At 32.7% G+C, this 19,686-nt stretch overlaps 4 protein-coding genes and 1 long non-coding RNA gene across 6 annotated transcripts; 4 read left to right on the top strand and 1 right to left on the bottom strand.

Moving 5' to 3' along the window:
- The first annotated feature begins 1,074 nt into the window (after positions 1-1,074).
- Positions 1,075-6,629, top strand: LOC102597592 (uncharacterized). 2 transcript variants are annotated; one of them, XR_001471592.1, is made up of 5 exons: positions 1,075-1,276; positions 1,362-1,402; positions 1,936-2,033; positions 6,172-6,215; positions 6,427-6,629. It is a non-coding gene; the product is annotated as an uncharacterized lncRNA (long non-coding RNA). The 2 variants fall into 2 exon arrangements; XR_366749.2 differs by lacking the exons at positions 6,172-6,215; positions 6,427-6,629 and having other exon boundaries at positions 1,080-1,276; positions 1,936-2,189.
- A 1,237-nt stretch (positions 6,630-7,866) lies between these two features.
- LOC102592510 (inactive protein RESTRICTED TEV MOVEMENT 2-like) lies at positions 7,867-9,416 on the top strand. Its single transcript, XM_006340374.2, has 2 exons — positions 7,867-8,034; positions 8,565-9,416. Exons 1-2 carry the CDS (start codon positions 7,929-7,931, stop codon positions 9,200-9,202), a joined length of 744 nt encoding a protein of 247 aa, XP_006340436.1. The 5' UTR covers positions 7,867-7,928; the 3' UTR covers positions 9,203-9,416.
- Positions 9,083-13,425, bottom strand: LOC102592174 (putative amidase C869.01). The gene is made up of 6 exons (XM_015302838.1): positions 12,885-13,425; positions 12,134-12,348; positions 11,248-11,475; positions 10,655-10,850; positions 10,064-10,423; positions 9,083-9,166 (listed from the first exon to the last, which is right to left on the bottom strand). The coding sequence occupies exons 1-5, from the start codon at positions 13,401-13,403 to the stop codon at positions 10,064-10,066; spliced, it is 1,518 nt and encodes a 505-aa protein (XP_015158324.1). The 5' UTR covers positions 13,404-13,425; the 3' UTR covers positions 9,083-9,166.
- A 4,973-nt stretch (positions 13,426-18,398) lies between these two features.
- Positions 18,399-18,725, top strand: LOC107058079 (3-methyl-2-oxobutanoate hydroxymethyltransferase 1, mitochondrial-like; the record flags this gene model as incomplete). Its single annotated transcript, XM_015303388.1, has 1 exon — positions 18,399-18,725. A coding segment is annotated over exon 1 (291 nt), but the record flags the coding sequence as incomplete, so codon positions are not given.
- Positions 18,726-18,732: 7 nt separating this feature from the next.
- On the top strand, positions 18,733-19,596 carry LOC102591843 (3-methyl-2-oxobutanoate hydroxymethyltransferase 1, mitochondrial-like). The gene is made up of 3 exons (XM_015303494.1): positions 18,733-18,903; positions 19,115-19,168; positions 19,241-19,596. Exons 1-3 carry the CDS (start codon positions 18,772-18,774, stop codon positions 19,460-19,462), a joined length of 408 nt encoding a protein of 135 aa, XP_015158980.1. The 5' UTR covers positions 18,733-18,771; the 3' UTR covers positions 19,463-19,596.
- Positions 19,597-19,686: the final 90 nt, after the last annotated feature.

Here is a 19,686-nt window from a genome sequence, read left to right as displayed (position 1 = left end):
TAACGATATAAATATCACCAATGAATATAATGTGATGGGTGAATTTACACACTTACTTGAATTTTTCATTCGAATTTAAAAATGTAGAAACTGTTGAATTCTTTATTCCTTGCGTAAGGGGAAGATGAATTAATTAGATCAACATATTTCTTAGAACTCCAGTAAGTATTGATAATTAACTTAAAAATCTATGTAATATTCGAAATTTATTCTATGTTTCATTAAAATAAATTTTATCATAATGATATTCTTTAAAGATTACGATCTATTGTATGTCATAAATACAATTAATTTATAACAAGTGTTATGATTTATCTTATTTTTGCGAGATGCGTGATTTTAATAATAAAATATTATTGTATCGATTATCTAAGTGATATAAACTAGCATATGAGTGTGTGAAATAACAAAAAAATATAATGATTTTTTCTGAGTGTAGTGAGTGATTATATATGTAAATGATATAAATAAAATGACATAATGTTACAAAATTAAAAAATAATAATTTTGTGTGTGAAATAACAAAAATATAATGATTTTTTCGGTTATAAAACAAAGAAAGTATTTTTCTTTCGTAATTTTATCAATTAAATAACCTCCTGAATGATTCAACTCTGATAATAAGGTGTTAATTGGGTCATTATTTGAGAAAACAACACATTTTAATTAGAGTATATTTTTCGAATTAATGGTAAATAATTTGATATATCACGTAAATTTACAACAATGATATAAATATTTATTACATTATTATTAATGAATATAACTTCATTTCATACGAAAATAAAGAAAGCATTTTTTTATTATAGCCAAAGGGAAATAGGTTTAGGAAAATAAATAATAATTCCCATTTTTAGGTGAATTCAAATTAATTGGATTTTCAAATCGAATATTACGCGTCGGATATGAAACCGAATAAGAAGATACAATTATCACTAAAAAGTAAATACTTCAAATAGGACTTCTCGATGCAAATTAAAATTAATCAGGACAAAAATAAATATGAACTTCTCGATGCGAATCCACATTTTTTTTTTTTTTTTTTTTAAATCAAAGTGGGTCTCAGGGACCATTTATTAGAAGCTAAAAAAGTCAAAAAACAAAATACTCTGTCCAAAAACAAATTACAAAAATGAAACAACCAAAAAAAAGGAAAAAGGAGTTGGTCATCTTCAAGCTTGAGCTTCCATGGAGGATGAAGACGAAGTGATGCCTTGGAGAAGCTGCGTTCGGTTCGTTTCCATCCCACTGAATCCACACAGCTCGAACAACTTAGGTAAGAATCGATCTGCTCCCTAACTCGCTTTTGATGTTGTAAACGATCCTTGAGCTCCATTTTTAAGTTTTACCCTTTCCTGCAGATTGAGTCAGAAACCCTAACTAATACCACTGCATAGGCTAGGTAATTCTTATTAATTTTGCTAAAGATCGTTTCTTTAAGTACACTACTTCACTGATGTTTAGATTTATATATCTTGATAAACCCAATATGATTTCCTTTTCTTTGTGCTTTCACCTGAAAGACTATTGTTGTGTGCTGCATTGTGCATTAGTATCATTATCACTGTAGCCATATTTTCTGTTTTGCATTTTTCTGATTCTCAAGTTTGCAATTCCTTGGATGACTCCAATCTGCTCCATGGTCGGAAAAATCGACCTCTCCGATGAAGGTAGCAGTGAGAAGAGGATAGAAGATAGTTCAAATGCCTCCAATATATAGACATAGATTGAAATGGATCCGAATTTGGACAAATTTCACTGAAGACACTCAAAAACTCTCACAAGTGCCATGAAATTAGGTCCTTTGAAGACTTCTTCAACTCGGATTGACCTAATCTAAACCACAAAATGAAGTTGAATGAACAATGCTTTCTCCTCTTTCATCTTTGTGCACTGTTATACTTCGATTTAATTCATACATGACCTTCTCTGCAGGTTGAGCCCCAAAGAGACTGATACCACTGCATAAGGAAGCCACATATGGGTTCCATCTCCGCATAAACAGTATATTGCAATTACATCCACTTATGCAAGTATGCACATACTACCATCGCCTTTTGATATTTCTTTGTCATCCTCTTCTTGTTGTTGTTTGTCTCAATTATGCTTGTGTATTGAAACCCCTGTTTTGGATGTTTCTAATTCTAAGATTGGGAGTTTGTGTTTTATCTAGGTGTAATATTGCTTTCCCTTTTGGTGGTAACTCTTGGAAATCTGAATAGATGATATCTGTTGTACCTGCAAAAAGAAAAAACTGGTTAGCTAAATAATCTGCAAAAGTGTTGCCTTCCCTAAGGATGTGCTCCACTCTTGCATCAACATTAATTCTCAGACCATTGATCCTTTTCACCTCCACCCGACTACTCCAAGGAATCTCCCAAATTCCATTCAAAATCTTTTGGAGCATTAATGAGTCAGTCTCCAATATTACTGGTAAATATTGATGCATTATACAGTGCTCCAGTCCTCTTCGCAAAGCTATTGCCTCAGACATTAGAACTGAAGTTATTCCCAAACCAAAAGACTCAGCATGTATCAAATTTCCTTCATCATTTCTAATACAAAAGGCCCCAGCACTAGGGCCACCAACTCCTTTTACTGCACCATCTGAGTTACACTTGTAGGATCCTAATCTAGGCAATCTCCAGTACACCATCTTACAATCAATAAGGGGTGTATATTCAATAAAAAAAAGGAACCATCAGATGCCAAGTATTAGGAATGTTTTGCAGCCAAGGATATTTTATCTTTACTGAATATTTTTAATTTAAATATTTTGATGGACGGTTATTTAGATTAATTCTTTATTTTTTTTCCTCAGTGAGAAGAAAATAGAAGAAGAAGATAGTTTGAGAAAAATGGAATGTCTAAGAGGGAGATTGCTTGCTGAAAGAGTGGCTTCAAGAATTGCAAAACAAGAGGCACAAAATATGGGAAACAAGGTTTCTAAATTAATTTCCATATTTTTTTCCCAAAAAAAAAATGGTTGGTCCATACATTGGAGTGATTTTTGAAGATGACAACTCATGAAAAATGTGAAATTTGAAAAAAAAATGAATCATATCATTCTTGTTTGGATTGACTAAAAAAAATGAATCATATAAACTAGGACAAAGAAAATATTACACTGATATTGTTAAAATTGTTTTCACTATTAGTTTATTTTAATATACAAATTACATTATTTTTTAAGTTATAAATCTCATTTTTATAGATTGGTTACCTATAGTTATCTTTTAAACTATGTTTGCTTGAGACCTCTAAAAATGTTGTTGCATCAGTATTAGATCTTCCAAAAAAACACAACTTTTGAAGGATCCACCAGACACCAACCTATGTTGTTGGTAACCTTAAAGAAATTTGTCGCAAAACCTTTGTCGAATCCTTCAAAAAATACATAGTTTATGAAAGATCCTAAACTGACATACACCTAACGATATTTTTAAAGGATACGAGCAACAAAGCAACCATCATCATTTTTGAAAAATCAAACCAACATAATTTTTGACTTACCTAATAGTGTTAGATCATCGATGCGTAGAAGTTAAACTCGTACTTAACTTGCAAATAAAGCATAATGTTATCTTTTTTAAGGTTTTTTTTTTCATGTGACAACAATCAAAATCTCATAACATTATTGTTATTATGATTCTAGTTTGAAATCTTCAATTGAGGAGGAAGAGAAAAATGAAGGAAATCAAGTGGACAATTCATTGGCATTAGTTCCTATGGAGAATCCAAAGACAAAGCAAAATATTGATCCAATTGTTCTTGATGCTACTGTGAGAGAAGTTCTTGATGCACTGAGGCATGCTAGAGAGAAACTTCAGACTCAAATGGAGAGAAGGCAAATGATTAAAGCTAGTTAATCTTTATGCAGAGGCGCGGAATCAGAATATGAAGTTTATGAGCTTGTGTGTTTAGTCCTTTAAAGTTAATAGGTTCTTTATTAATAATTTGTGTATATTTAATGGATTTTTTAAATATAAATATTAGGAACCAAAAGCGACTAAGTTTGGCCGAATTCCTCTCCTAACTCCATGTTACTCGGACTTTTCAAAAGTACTACCAGGTTTGTGTCGGATATTCTTCCAAAACCTAGTGTATTCTTGAAAAATTTAATATAGATATAACAATATTGTTAAAGAGTCGGAATAAACATTAGTTAAGTTTCAATATCCATTAATTAATTTTGCTTTTTATAGGTGTCATCATATGGCATGCATAATGTGGCTCATGTCCCACCAAAGTCTCTTTTTTCTGCTCTTTACATGTTGATTCAATAATTTTGTTCCTAACTTTGAATTTGTTTTGAATATGTATATTATTACTTTAAAAATCAGTAGTGAAAGAAAAAAAATTAGAATCTCAATTCTTGAATTCATAAACTTTAAATCTCAGCTCCGCCTCTCATGGCTAAGTGTATGTTGCAAGATTGTTGAGTGTGGTACAAAAAAAGTTCTACATATAGGTTAATGAAGCATTTAAGTTGAGCTTGCATTTTGAATTGGTTGGTGCATTTCAAATTTTGAGTTTGGTACTTGTTTTTTTCTTGTAAATAAAGGTTGACAGCCTGCCATTGTGTGATAATAGGGAAATAGGTGATCAACTTTCTAGTTCATATTCTAGTGTGACTAGCCAAAATAATAATAGTTTTTAAAAAAGTTAGCAATACAAACATATAACAATAACAATATAAAGTGAAATTAAAAAGGATAGAGTGTACGTATATCTTCCTTTTGGTTTCTTATCTGGTGTTTATTTGCGTTAAGTCCATACACCATCTCTTTTAAGGATTCTTTTGACTTGTAATCTCTTTCTTCTCCCGTTCACAAGATTATGAAAAAATCTTATATTCTTGTCTCCTTCAGTAAACCATTTAACACCAGATTTTTGTCTCTAAAATTCTTCTTCATAGTGTAAATACTGTTTTAATTCAGCCTGTGCCTTTTTGAAGAATAGCTCTGTTTTCAGCAGTTGGTAGTTCTTCAAAAGACCTTCTTTAATTTTAACAATATCTTCCCTTATTACCAGTTGCTTAAAAATATCTCCCAAATCTTACCCTACTCCATGTAGACAATGCAATTTTAGTCCTCTTCATCTTCTGTTTCAAGCTAATAAAAACATTAATAGACTCATCAGCAACCCAATTATCTCTCACAACATCTTTGAAATCAGGTTTTTCTGTCCAGAATTTCAAAAATCTGAAAGACCTCTTGATATTATTAGTTTGATCCCCACAACTCAGCAACATGGGTGCATGGTCAGACCCTGTTCTTGCAAGATGCTCCAGCTCCACATTTCCATAATGACCAAGAAAAACCTGATTGATCATCAGTCTATCAAGTCTTTTAAATATACATTCAGCATCAGCTCTTCCATTGCACCAAGTAAAAGGACTCCCTTTAAAGTTAATATCAAAAATCTCACAAGAGTTCACACAGAAAGCAAAATCCTCATATTCTTAAGGATAAACAGGAAGACCTCCAATTTTCTCTTCATCATTCAAAATAACATTGAAGTCGCCACCTACAAGCCAAGGTAACCTCATATTGTGACTCAGTAAATAAATATCATCCCACAAGCTTAGTCTTTCAAGTGCCGAACACTTAGCATAAACAAAAGTATAGATGATGGAAACTCCCGAATCTTGAAATGTAAGTTGTAAAGTAATCTGTTGTTCAGAGTCTGATAAGATCTCCACTTGAATATTTTCCTGGACAAACACCCAAATTTTACCATTTCGATGGTAATTAGCATACTGCATACCCAATCTTCTTTTATACTTCTGATGTGTCTTGTATGTTGAAAAGGCTCCATTAGTGCTATGACGAAGAACTTGTGATGTTTGTTAAGCATTTGAACCCGATGAAAAGCATGTTGGGTTCTGACTGATCTAATATTCCATACAAGTGCTTTCTGAATCATTTATAAACAGATTTAGCACTCCTTTTGGGAATAGTTCTTGTGGGCTTACTGGTTTCAACATTTAGCCCTATTTTTCTTCCCCTTTGATTGAACATCTGGAGATAAATCTGCCACCTTCAAAGCATGTATGAGATTGTGCTGATTTTGATCTTCATCTGCATCTTCCTTGCTTACTTCGTCATTAACTTCCACATGTTGCTGTTCATTTATCTCATTTATATTGTGTGCAACAATGTCATGCAGGACCTTAACAGGAGAATCAACTGTTGAAGCTATAATTGCCTGTGGTAATGGTTCAGTTAACCCTTCTATCTCCATCTTCTTTTCCACCATTTGTTGTTGTGATTGAGTTTTGTTTCCACCATTGTCAACTTGCTCATTCTCGACTTCTGGATATGCATCTTTCCCCTTATCCCCATCAATTCCATTTGTTTCACTGTCCAACAGATTGTTTACATTATTGACCACATTTATATGCTTCTGAATAACTTCCTGCAGATCACTTCTATTACTATCCTTCTCAACATCAATCAGTTGCTGCTGTACATCATCTTGCAAGTTACTTTCTTCATTGGTATTCTCCAAGTCTGTTAAATATTGTTCTTGTTGCTGCTGTTGCACCTTCTCAGTATTCATTTTTTCAGTGTTATGCACTAAATTATCATAGCACAAGTCACTATTTGTCTTGTTGGACTCATCAATTCCCATCTGTGCATTGTATACTGTTTGTTGCTGACTTTGTAGTTGTTGTTGCTCTTGCTCTTTGTCACTACAAACTACTACAGTTATAGCCTTACCTACAGTAGTTATAACCTCTGATGTATCTGTTGTATCATCTCCACATTTAGTCAAAATTAATCAATCAAAAAGTAACTATAATTTCTTTATGTAATTTCAAATTGATCAAATTTAATATAGATGCCAAACATGAAAAATAAAATACATAAGTCTAAATTATCATTAAAAAGTAAATCACCGACTCGATCTAATTATATGCCAAAGTGGGAAATCATTAAGCAACTGTTCTTTTTCATTACTTTAATTATTTAAACCTCATTAGCTGGCTAATTTAGAACCAAGGGTATATATATTTAAAAGAATTAGAAAAAAAATGAAAGTTCACATTGAAAATTATTCTAAAATTTCACATATCAAAGAATATATTCCTGCAATTTCTTGATGAAAGAAATACCAACTTTCTATACGTAGACAAAGGTTGTCCCTAACTAAAGCTTTCCCAAAAATAAATAATAAATAAATAGGAAATTAAAATGTTTCAAAATTAAATTTAAGGAATAATAGCACTTTCGATTTTAAGTTATTGTAATACATGACTAAACACATTTACTTATACTATATGACTTTCAGCACGTAATATATTTCGTGTATTGGACTATCCTCAACGAGGAATGAAGGGGTAAAACATCATTGAAAAAAATTGGTAATCAATAGCTCTCGTTTTTGGTTAAATACATTTTAATATTTAATTAATTGACATGAACACTTATTGTCTAAAAGACTAAAAGTAAACTTGACAAATTTAACGGTTTATTAAGTGTTAAAAACACACGTCTAATTAAAATAAAATATGTTTACCTAAATACTACAAGGACCAAGCAAGAATTTAGTAGTATTTAAGGGACCAAAAGTGCAATTATTATTAAAAAATTATCAAATAATTATGACATGTGGTTAATTTCAAAACTCTTTTTAAATTAATTTCTCAAATATTTGGTTACCTATTCAAGAAGAAAACTCTAAGCTAACCAAAAGCAAGAAATCTATAGACAAAAGAAAGGCATGAAAATAAGTTAAGAAATATCTAAATTGAAAGAAAACAGCTTTAAGAATCTCAAAAAAAGTTTCTTAACAAAATTCTTATATATATAATAACACAATTGGTTCAATCTTTTATGTACTAACAACTCAAACAAAAAAAAAAAACAAGAGCAAAGTTTATAACAAGAAATTACAAATTTCATATATTAGCAAAAAAAAAAATGGATTCAAAGGGAGCTGCACCAAATCAAACTTATGAAGATTTTGTGCCAACTACAGAGTTGGTGCAAGAACAAGACTCTGATACTCTTCTCATTGATCTCACAGGTGATCTTCTTTTTACTGTTTTTTTCGATCGAGGGAGTGAGTTGTCGTCTCCTTATATTAGTTTTCGAGTGATTTTTGTTAGTTTTTGAGGTTGAGTCAGACCCGAAAAGTTCATTTCCTTATTGTTTCATGTTGTCATAAGCTATGTTACACAAACTCTCCAAAAACTCAAAAAGTATTGCAATGATTTCCAAAAAGCTATGTTGCTTGCACTCTCAAAAATTGTTTTTGCATGTGGGATCCTAAGAAAATCCAGTACTTTTTGAGGATCCGACACACACCTGACGGCATTTTGATTTTTTGAAAAGTACAAGCAACACAAACTTTATGTCCTTAGCACAATGTCATTATTTTCATGGGAACCTCACAAAATATCAGAGATGTAATTGTCACATCGGTGTTGGATCCTCCGGACAGATTTTTGAAGAGTCCGAGCAACATAATATTTCAATCTACCTTATATTATGACCTTTTTTCACATTTATAGTCATGTTTGATAATTTGTTATACAAAAACACATTATTATGCAGGTTTCAAAAAGGAACAAGTGAGGGTTCAACTGATCAGAACAGGAGTTCTGAAGATCAGTGGACAAAGGCCTGTTGCTGAGAGCAAATGGCTTAGATTTCAAAAGGATTTCCCTGTTTCACAAAATTGCGACAAGACGAAAATCAGTGCAAAGTTTGAAAATGGCATTCTTCATGTCAAACAACCAAAACTGATAACTTCATCAGAGAACAAAGGTCAAGAACTGCCAACATCTGATGCTCAACGGCAAAAAAAACCAGAAGACAAGCCACAACCAACGCCTCAGAAGAAAGACGAAGAACAAACAAAAGACGAAAAAACACCATCACCAACAGAACAATTGCCTAAACATCAGGCTACCAATGCTGGCAAGCCTGAAATGGAAGAACCAAACACAAAAGAAGCTAAAGATCTAGCAGAAAAAACACCTGCTGAGAATACTGGTGCAAGTAGCACTGTGGAAGATGGAAATAGACCGAGTTATGCGTGTAAACTTGATAAAGATGCATATATTGGAACTGCAGCTGTTCTAGCTGAGAAGCTGAAGATGCCAAGGAAATTGATGAACATGACTCTGATTGCTCTTTTGGTTCTTGGAATTGGCCTATATATCAGCAATAAGATGAAATCCAACAATTAAATAGCTGAAGAATGATGTTTTTCGTCTAATAAACAAAACTAAGTTGGGATATTTGCATTTCTCCCAGCTCATGTGAGTGTGAATGAAGAAAACTCACTGACTACTACTCTTCTTTTTCTCATTGCATTGCTGAATTGTATACATGAAACATTCGTTTCAAAAATTTGTATCGAATAAAAATATGACATGACTTATACTAAGGTTTTCTGATTTATGTCTGATGTGTGTTTATTATTAATATAAGAAGAGTAAATAGTCAAAAAGACACCTGAACTATCGATTTTTCACACCCCCAACTATCATTTGTTCCCTTTTCCTATCTGAACTATCACCATCGTTCAGGTAAGAAAAGGACCAACTTATAGTTGGGTGTGAAACTCGCGAAGAAATGATAGATCAGCTGTGTTTTTTACCATTATCTCTTGCAAGAAAGCAAAAAAACTGAATTAATGTCCTAGGAATAGAGTCAACCCAAGATCAAGCACAATGACTATATTAAAGGGAAAATAAGATAAGTAAGCAGAAATACATCTGTAATTGACGACTAACCATCACGCCAAGATAGAGGCTAAACAGGAAATTCCTCAGGCATAACATTCCATAAAATATGAAATTGTGAGAAGTTACTAACGAATCACATTTCAATCGAACTACTATGGTTTTCGATGGATTAAGAGAAGGATAGATAACATAATAATTTCAAAGGTATGAATCTTGCTAGATATTAACTAGAGAGGCTAGAAGATATAAAAGCTCATTGACATTATTATATGACTATTTTCGTCTGTCAACATTTTGTACTTAATAATAACACATCATTTTGGATGTTGGACATTCTAGATTGAATCAAATGTGTAATACCTATTGAGGATGTGAAGGAGGGGGCTTCCTGATATGTGTTGCTTGTTCAAAACCATATGCAATTTCAATAAGTGTTGGCTCAGAACCCTTTAGTCCTCCAAATGAAATTCCGAACGGAGTTCCAGTTTTATCATAACCAGCTGGTACATTGATCCCTGGATAACCTCCTATCGCGAGATGGCCAGCAATGGCAGCACCAGGTGACATCAAAGCGTCTATCTTATTTTCTTTCATCATCTTCTCGAACCCGTATTTGCATGCTTTTGTTATGTTCCTCAATGCCTCCCTTTCCAATTTCCTTATTCCATTTGTCTTCTCAGCTTCCAACATTATATCTTGACCATATTCTTTGAGTTTTTCCTACAATGATATACAAAAAGAACCAAACGCTTAAACCAAAAATAGTCGGCAGATGTATAGTATATAGTATAATATGTTAATAACAGTCTATAATCTATGTATAACGGAAAAGAACAGTCTAACTATTTGTATAAAGATCCCTAATATGATCAAATGGTTACAGTGATTCGTATAACTGATCTCAACTTTGTCTAGTATCAAGGTGCAGTTAATTGATCGGCTAATACTTACCGGAGGTGAAATCTTGTTGAAGGCTATAACATCTGCCAAGGATCGAACTTGAGTGTGGACTAAATGTTTAAGATATGCATTTAGGTCCATCTTGAATTCAGCAGAAAGTGCTATGTTTTGAGCAACATCAATAGCATTGTAGACCAAGTCGGTGGAAGGTATTACCAGGTTATCAACTAAGACTGCTCCTTTTTGCCTTCAAATTGTTTTATCCCAGAACAGAAGTTTGTATCTATTAGGAAATAAAGTAAAGCTAAACTATAGAAGGCATAATACATCAGTAGACACGTTAACTTGGCCTCAACTGGTAACTAGATACTTCTAACTTAGAGGATGCACATCTAGACACGTCAACTCGTCGATCCATTGTGTCAGTTGAACACTCCCAACTTACAAAGTGATCATCTAGACACCTCAAATATTTATGTGCCATGTCAGCGTCGAGTGTCCACGAGACACACTGGGGACGAGTTGAGGTGTCTAGATGTGCACTCCCAAAATTTGAGTGTTTACTTGTCAGTTGAGACCAATTTTGAGTGACTATCTGTGTATTATGACATACAGAAATGCAGGTTAAAAAACGAAAAGGTTACCTTAAGGTGTTAAAATGCTGTTGGTAAGTTTTTATATCATTGGAACCAAAAAAGTCCTTTGAAATTCCTAGTCTTTTATCTCTGAGCCCATCAGCCTTAAGAAATTGCCGGTATCCACCATGTGGAATGTAAATGGAAGCCTTTTTAGTTGCTGGAAAATCATCTCGATCAAAGCCAACGATGACATCAAGAACCTCAACAGCATCAGTTACTGTCCTGCAGATTGGCCTGTTCTATGCAAAATAAAATAAAATTGTGTGAAAGCATTTTCGGTGTCTTCTATATATGTTCATGTTTGTTACCAAGTTCTTTGCATATTTGCATCTCTAATGTATCTCAAACATCTAAGTTCTGGATCTAATACTAAAATCAAGTAATCCTGTTTTGCACCATCAAATTTTCACAATTGTTTCGAAACTCTGGCATTAAATAGTTCCGCAAAGAAAACAAGAATCCATCTATTCTAGTTTGTGACCTATTTTCTATTAGTCCATTCCAAAAGAATGACACATTTCCATATTCAGAAGTTTACTCTAAATTTTCCATTTTGCCCTTAATAAAAAGTTTCTAAAGCCATACAAATGTTATTATAACATGTTTAACACAAGAAGTGTCAAAAGCCAACACAAAAAATGAACCTTCTTTAAAGGTTCAATATGTTAGTTTCAATAACTCTCGTTCGTTACACTTCTTCCTTGCTTCTTGGCATATAATAGGTATCTAGTTTACCGCTTTTAGGTATTAGCACTATGTTTTTCAATCTAAATAGTTTCAATTTCAGCCAATCTATAGTTGATAGTACGTGTCGAGTCAAACTATGTCACATAAATTAGGACGAGAGTACTACTAGGGAGAAAAACATTCAAAAGATGTAGTTTTTACATACCCTACAGTGTCTTGTCTATGTGAAATTGGGATTACACCTGCCCTGCTAGTGAGGCCAACAGTTGGTTTGATTCCAACAACAGAATTAGCACTTGACGGAGATAGAATGGAGCCTGCAGTTTCTGTCCCCAATGCTACTGCAACCATGTTTGCTGCTACTGATGTTGCAGAACCTGTGCTTGATCCTGATGGATCAGCACTTGCTACATAAGGATCCTGTAAGAATATGAGTTAAAACCACCAGATTATTAGTGGGGTTTGGGGAGGATAGAGTGCACGTAGACCTTATCCCTACCTCATAAAGATAGAGAGGTTGTTTCTGATAGACCTTCGGCTCAAATAAAAACATCTCAAAACAGTTTGAAAATAAGAAAACATAATTGAAAACAGTAACAACAACGAAATATAGTGCTATGGAAAGCAGTACATAGCATACATAGAAAGAACAATAATAACAAGGAACTAGTCCGATAACAGATTCATTTTTGTTATGTTTAAGACCACAAGATTAAAGTATATTTTGGTATGTTTAAGACCACAAGATTAAAATACATTTTGGTACATTCTACATTTCTTCTGTACTTTCTTAAACTCCATGTGATGTGAAAACCAGACAAACAAATTGAAACAGAGGAAGTAATAAATATGGTAACTTATCGACAATCACATGTTAAAAAATCACCAGTGGTAGAATAATCTTTATACCGTCAGCGTATATAACTTAAATTCTTATTATTTTACCAATGACTCACCAGAGCTTGTCCAAGTCTACCATTCCAACCATTAGGCAAGTTTGTAGCTCTAGAAGCAGCCCATTCAGTCATAGTTGCCTTGCCAAGTATGATAGCACCAACATTCCTCAACTTCTTGACAACACCAGCATCTTGTGGCACAATCGAACCGACAAGTGCTAATGATCCTGCTGTTGTGTTAAGCTTATCTTTTGTTGCAATGTTGTCCTTCACAAGAACTGGGATACCATGTAGCCTAGATAGTGATTTAGACGCGTTCGATTTTCGTTCTTGATCAGCTTTATCTGCAAGAATGAGTGCATCTGGATTCACCTCTATGATCCCTTTTAGAATTGGATTGGATCTCTGGATTTCATTTAGATAGAACTCAACAAGTTGTCTTGATGTAAGTTTGTTTTGCTTGAAAGCTTTATGAATATCATCAATAGTTGTTTCTTTAAATGAGAATGTTTTTGCCTCAGTTTTGTTGCTGAAGTTTGATAATATCAGAGAAATGAAGAGAATAGCAAGAACAGACATTTTTTTGTTTGTTAAAGTGATTGAAGATATTTGCTTAGTGTGTATAGCTGATTTTATATTAGGGACATAAAAATGGATAATGGATAAGAGTCTTGGAGCAACGGTAATGTTGTCTCCGTGTGATAGGGCGGAGTCAGGTTCAGCTAAGGGTCCGTCTAAACCGTTTTCGACGGAAATCTATGCTATGGTTAAAATTAATTTTGATGTATATATAGTACATATTGAACTCCTTTTTTACTTCTTCGTGTGTTTACGTCTTCATATTTTAACTCCGTTTAATGAAAATTTTGGATCTGCCACTATGTGTGACCTATAAATTATGTGTTTGAGCTACATGGAATTAGTCGGTAATGATTGTGTGAGGGTAGATTGTTTACATCACACCCCTCACGCAAGCATTACACCTTCCTGTCTCAAATATTAGTCGTTTGGACAAACTAAAATTTATTCCAAATCTTTAATGTTTTGAAATATAAGAAGTCATTTACTTTTTTTTTTCTTCCAATTTCATCCGTAGCACTTCAACTAGTGGAGTGTTAATTAAATGAGACATTTAAAGGGAAAAAAAGTTAATTTAGGTAAGTATTATTATAAGTAACGTTATTAAATACTTTCTCTATTCCTTTTTATATGTCACTTGCATAAAGAAACTAAGTAAATTTACAATTTTATCTTTATTTAATTTTTTTTAAGTCAACTTTTCAATAAATAATAAATAAATCCATCTCTTATTTTAAATTTCTTTGTTGATGTTTCTTTTTCGAAATCAGATTATAGAGTAATGCAATGGTGAAAATAATTAATCAATGTATAAAATAATTACAGTGAATATTAATTAATTATTAGTTTACCTAGGTTGGTTAAATGTCTATTTTCAAGATTAATGAACTATCAAAGGATATAATAGAAAGAATATTGTAATTTATACATTGACTTTATGAAATTGACAAATATTATATACCAACTATTTATAGTAATAATAACATATAAAAAAACGGAGAGATTATCTTTTTTAAAGGAGCTACAAAAATCATAAAAAGATAGAAAATAATCGACAACCACAACTTTCCCAAATGCCTTTTGAGGGTCCACAAATCACTATCAAACTTTATTTTATAATCATCTTTTAGGACAAGAATGTGTTGCACATGACAAATAATTCAAAAATATATATTATATATAAAATAATTTTAAAACATATATTATATTTCTTGGTACACGTAATAATCATTAAAAAAGACGGCGAAAAAAGAAACCGTTAGCTTATATCTTAAAATAAGTCATTTAAGATAATGTGTGTTTTCCTTTTTTGTAATCATTTTTAACACCCTCCCCTTCATTTTTACTCGTTCACTATAAAAAAAAAATACTATATATATTTTACATAAATATATAAACTTGATTTCGAAATATTTAAAAATTTCACTCCCCAAATTCACAATCGAGTAGCTGTTTGATTCTAGAAATTTAAAAAATATCATATAAATTGAGAAAAAAAATACTCGCTCTGTCCATTTTTAATTGTCAGGTTGGCGCAAAGAGTGGCTTTCACTGTTTTTTGGGTATTATACATGTACGATCGATTCATTGCTTATCTGAAACATACCCATTAGCAAAAATGGTGTTTTTTCCTTCAACCTTTCTGCACTACATTACATAAGGTTAAAGTTCACGTATATCCGACACTATCCAGACCACACTTATGGGATTACATTGTTGTTGTTGTTGTTGTTTTTGTACATTGTATGGATAGGATATGAAATGAGCTTAAATGAAGTAGAGATTCATATAATTGACCTCAACTTGTTTTGGACGAGAGACGTATTTGTTGTTGTATAGTGAATGTTGAATATCTTTGGCTTCTTCATTTATGTATTTTTTTATATTTTGATTACCTTTAGTGAAAGTCATTGCTCCGTCATTGCGGCTACTATCATAGATAATTGTGTAAGCTATTCATAGCAAACATTATATGGTGGCGTGAAATAGGGTAAATCACTTGATTTGATAGATTAAACTGAAAAGGGTAAAAAAAATACCCTTAAAGTATGCGAAATGGACCACTTATATCCTCCATTATATTTTGGGATAAAAAACACCCCCTCCCCCCTTTATCCCAGGTGACCACAAATACCCTCAATAGTTAGCCAATCCCAAAATATTGCCACTAAAGGTTATGAGTGATTTTTAGTGGGGACTAAGACTGCAACAATCATTCGCTAGTAAAAACCTATTTTTTTCAACAAAAAAATATGATAATTAATTTTCGGTTGCAACCTAATTTTTCTAAAAATAAATAACTTGCACTATCAATATTAAAAACATCCAATATTATTACGAAAATCATCAAAATTACTTCTCGATTCAAAGCATCATTGTACATTTTTATACATTTACATATGACATAAAAATAAAACAATATAGTGTCTTTTCAAACTCCTCCTTAATCGATATCATTTTTGGTTTTTTAAAAACAATGAAGAAAAAAAAATAAAAAATCAGAATTTAATATTAAAAAACCTTTAGTGACGATATTCTGGACTTTTGTGGCAACTGTTGTCGCCGCTAAAGGTCTAGTTCTTTTGTAGTGAATCCTAGTTGGCAATGCTTAGGTGGAAGGATTAGTCCCACGTGGCCAGCCACATCACTAAAAATTTGGGGTGTTAACTCTTGAGGTATTTGTGGTCTCCTAGGATAATAGCAGGGGCAGTTTTGATCCCAAAATGTAACCAAGGGTATAAGTGGTCTATTTCACATAGTTCAGGGGCAATTTTGACGCTTTTTCATAGATTAAATTACAATTATAATGTGAAAATTTAGGTTGTCAATGTATAAATGAGTTAATCCAACAAGTAATCATTTGTTGTTCTGTTTAAAGTGGGAATTGTTGCTAGACTGCATCTATGGTATCATTGTGTTTTGTTTAAATTGGTTAAAGAAAATGAGGAGAAATATGAGTTCTTTTTGTTCTTAGGAGTTTAGTTAGTTCTTGTTAGGTGATGATTTGTTGCTCAAATTTGTCCAAGAATTGAAATATTGGTTGAGCTTTATTATGCCTTTGTTATTTGTGTTAATGTAATTTCTTGTGTCATGTGATGTTTACGTTGTTACTTATTTGGAATGGTGAGGCATTGGATAAAGAAAGAAAATAGTTGATAATGAAAAGTTGAAAACTATTTTCTTTGATAATCGAGAAATCCGTTTGTGGCCCGCCCTTTGGATCAATCACAACCTTCTAAACTCGGTGGATAATGGGCCCGCCCCTCTACCCTTCTCCACTTACATTTCGGGCTTCGCTTTGCATGGTGTGGGGCTTGAACCTGCGACCTAAGCCACAAATCCTCCACCTTTTGCCACTTGAGCTAGGCCTTGGGGGCAAAAGTTGAAAACTATTCTTTTGGTAATAATGAGTCTTGTATTCAATAGGTGATCATTTCTAGCTCAATTGTTCCAGAATTGGTGTTTTTATTGATTTTATGCATTTATCATTTGCATAAACAGTTCTCGTTTCAACTACCATTAACAAATTTATGTTTCTGTGTTGAACATATCACTAGAAATTAGAGCAGATTCTACGTATCTCATCATATATTATTATAAATGGGAAGATCTTAACTTCAAAGTTGAATTACGATTATACGTATCATCATTATATATTATTATAAATGGGAAAATCTTCACTAAATTTAAATATTATTAAAAAACTAATTAATAATATATTAAATAATAATCATATGGTATTAATCCATTATATTTCTAGATAGAATTAATTCACTGAATATTTAATTTGTTTTCATTCTAAAATGGGGTTAGGTAGATAAAGTGTTTCGTAACAACAAAATGTTGTAAATTATATCCTTTAAAAACTGAAATATCCTTTAAAATTAAAGAACAAAATGTCCTTTGAATTACCATACATATTAATATGGCACACATATTTAGATTTTAGTCAAAAACTTTACATAGCCCAACTTTAATCATTCTAATTCTCATAAATGTTATGTATGCCATCTTTTAAATGACTTTTATAATACCTGACTTATAATTATACATACCAAAAAATTATTTCAAAATCACTTTATATTAATGCATACACTTAGTTTTTTCGATATATAGTTGTTGATGGATGATTATTAGTGGATATAATTACATTGCTCATCACAGTCACTTTATGTTAATGCATACACTTGGTTATTCTAATGTATAATTGTTAATGGATGATTGCTGATGGATGTAATTCCTCATGATCACATATGCAATAAAAAAAAAGGTAAATCTATTTATGCTTTTGTTAGTTATTGAGGAAGTTCCTCCATTCTTTTAAAGTGGAACTGTTTCTCTCTTTAATTTTTGTTATTTAAAAGTTTTAGAATTCATTAGCTATTTTATTGTTTTTAGTCTACTCTATTTCATATTATTTTCGAATATTTGTGGGATGAACATAATGTACATTTGAAGTTGTATAATTTATTGTAATGCTATAATAATGTAATGGATATTGATAAATTTTTATATATTCTCTTCAAACATTATGTGAGATCTTCACAACTAATAACTCATGTGAAATTTACAATTTCTTAAAACTATTTGATATGATTGTCAGATTGTCCATTTGATGTTAAGCTTTAATTTGGTGTTACACTCCTTCTCTTTTGATTACTTAATTTTATAAATAACTATTTACACATATTGTAACCGTATTTAAATCATTTACAAATATTTATACTAAGTAGCTTGCAATACGCACATATTTTCTATTCTGAAATTCATTCCTTTTTAAATATAGAAATCTTGTAGTAATTACAAGGGATAAACGTGCAACACACGTTCCCAAAAACTAGTAAAGATATAAGTACGAGTAATCCTATTTAGGAAGTGCAAGGATTTGTCTAAGTTGAGAAACTGCATGAAAACACAGCCTCTGAAAACGAACTTTTGAAGGTATTGCTTTATCTGCCTTATTGAAATGTTAAGAGGACGTACTTGCATTTGCATTCGGAGAATGTTGCTTACACATACAACAACCAATTAATGTTGCCTCTTCTTATTGGTGTAAGGGGATCTTTTCTTGATAAGTTTCAATGGGATGTGAATGGCTTGGTGATGTTGTGTTATGAGCAGGCAGTTGATACAGCTGTTAGAGTTCTAAAGGAAGGAGGAATGGACGCGATTAAGTTGGAAGGCAGGGCACCATCAAGAATTACAGCAGCTAAAGCTATTGTTGAAGCGGGGATTGCTGTAATAGGGCATGTTGGATTAACACCTCAGGCCATCAGTGTTCTTGGTGGATTTAGGCCTCAAGGCAGAAACGTTGATAGGGCAGTCTATATACTTGTTTTTATGAGTTTTGCAGGTTGTGGAAACTGCCATGGCCTTGCAGGAAGCAGGGTGTTTTTCTGTTGATTTGGAATGTGTGCCTGCACCTGTTGCTGCAGCAACAACATCTGCTCTTAGGATCCCCACTATCGGAATTGGCGCTGGGCCTTTCTGTAGTGGTCAGGTTGGTTGAAATTCCCTCTAATTTTTATATACTCTGTAGTGATCCGAAAATGGATCCATTTCACGTATATGGGCTGAAATTGCCACCTCTACCTGTCATGACCCCATGATATTAGCATGCTTTGTCAATGTCTTCACTCTCCAGCAGTAGTACAATCATTTGTAAAGATTGACAGTTTTAGGTTATTTGATTGCATGTCCTACTAACGCAGGCGCTAGTTTATCATGATCTTCTTGGGATGATGCAACACCCGCACCATGCCAAGGTTAGTACAACTAAATTTACTCCGAATCCGGAGTCAATTCTATCTGTATGAACTATATTCCATGTACTGCAGGTTACTCCTAAGTTCTGTAAGCAGTATGGACAAGTTGGAGATGTTATCAACAAAGCTCTTTTGGAATACAAGGAAGAAGTAACTAATGGTTCATTTCCTGGCTCTGCTCACAGCCCATACAAGATTGGTGCAGCCGATATGGATGGTTTCTTAAACGCGTTACAGAAGTTGGGTTTCAATGATGCAGCTTCAGCAGCAGCTGAAAAGATTCAGACAAGCTAATTTACCCCCCTTGATCGAGAGGACCAGCAATTTTTTAGTATACTTGTAGCCAACAAGTGCTATTATACTGAGCTGTACCTTGCTGTCTCTCGTAGATGGGGAGAGGATAGTTAAGGCTTTTCTGTGCCAAGAGAAGAGGCAATTGTAGTAAAAGCTATTTTGTTATCACTTTTAAGGAAGTTGATTGAATGTCTCGCGGAAATGATCTCATAAGCTAATTTACA

The sequence above is a fragment of the Solanum tuberosum genome, unplaced genomic scaffold, assembly GCF_000226075.1.
Source record: "Solanum tuberosum cultivar DM 1-3 516 R44 unplaced genomic scaffold, SolTub_3.0 scf00017, whole genome shotgun sequence".
In the NCBI taxonomy this organism is placed as follows: Eukaryota; Viridiplantae; Streptophyta; class Magnoliopsida; order Solanales; family Solanaceae; genus Solanum; species Solanum tuberosum.
Note: the sequence above shows the minus strand (reverse complement) of the source record. Positions and strands in the feature narration are given on the sequence as shown.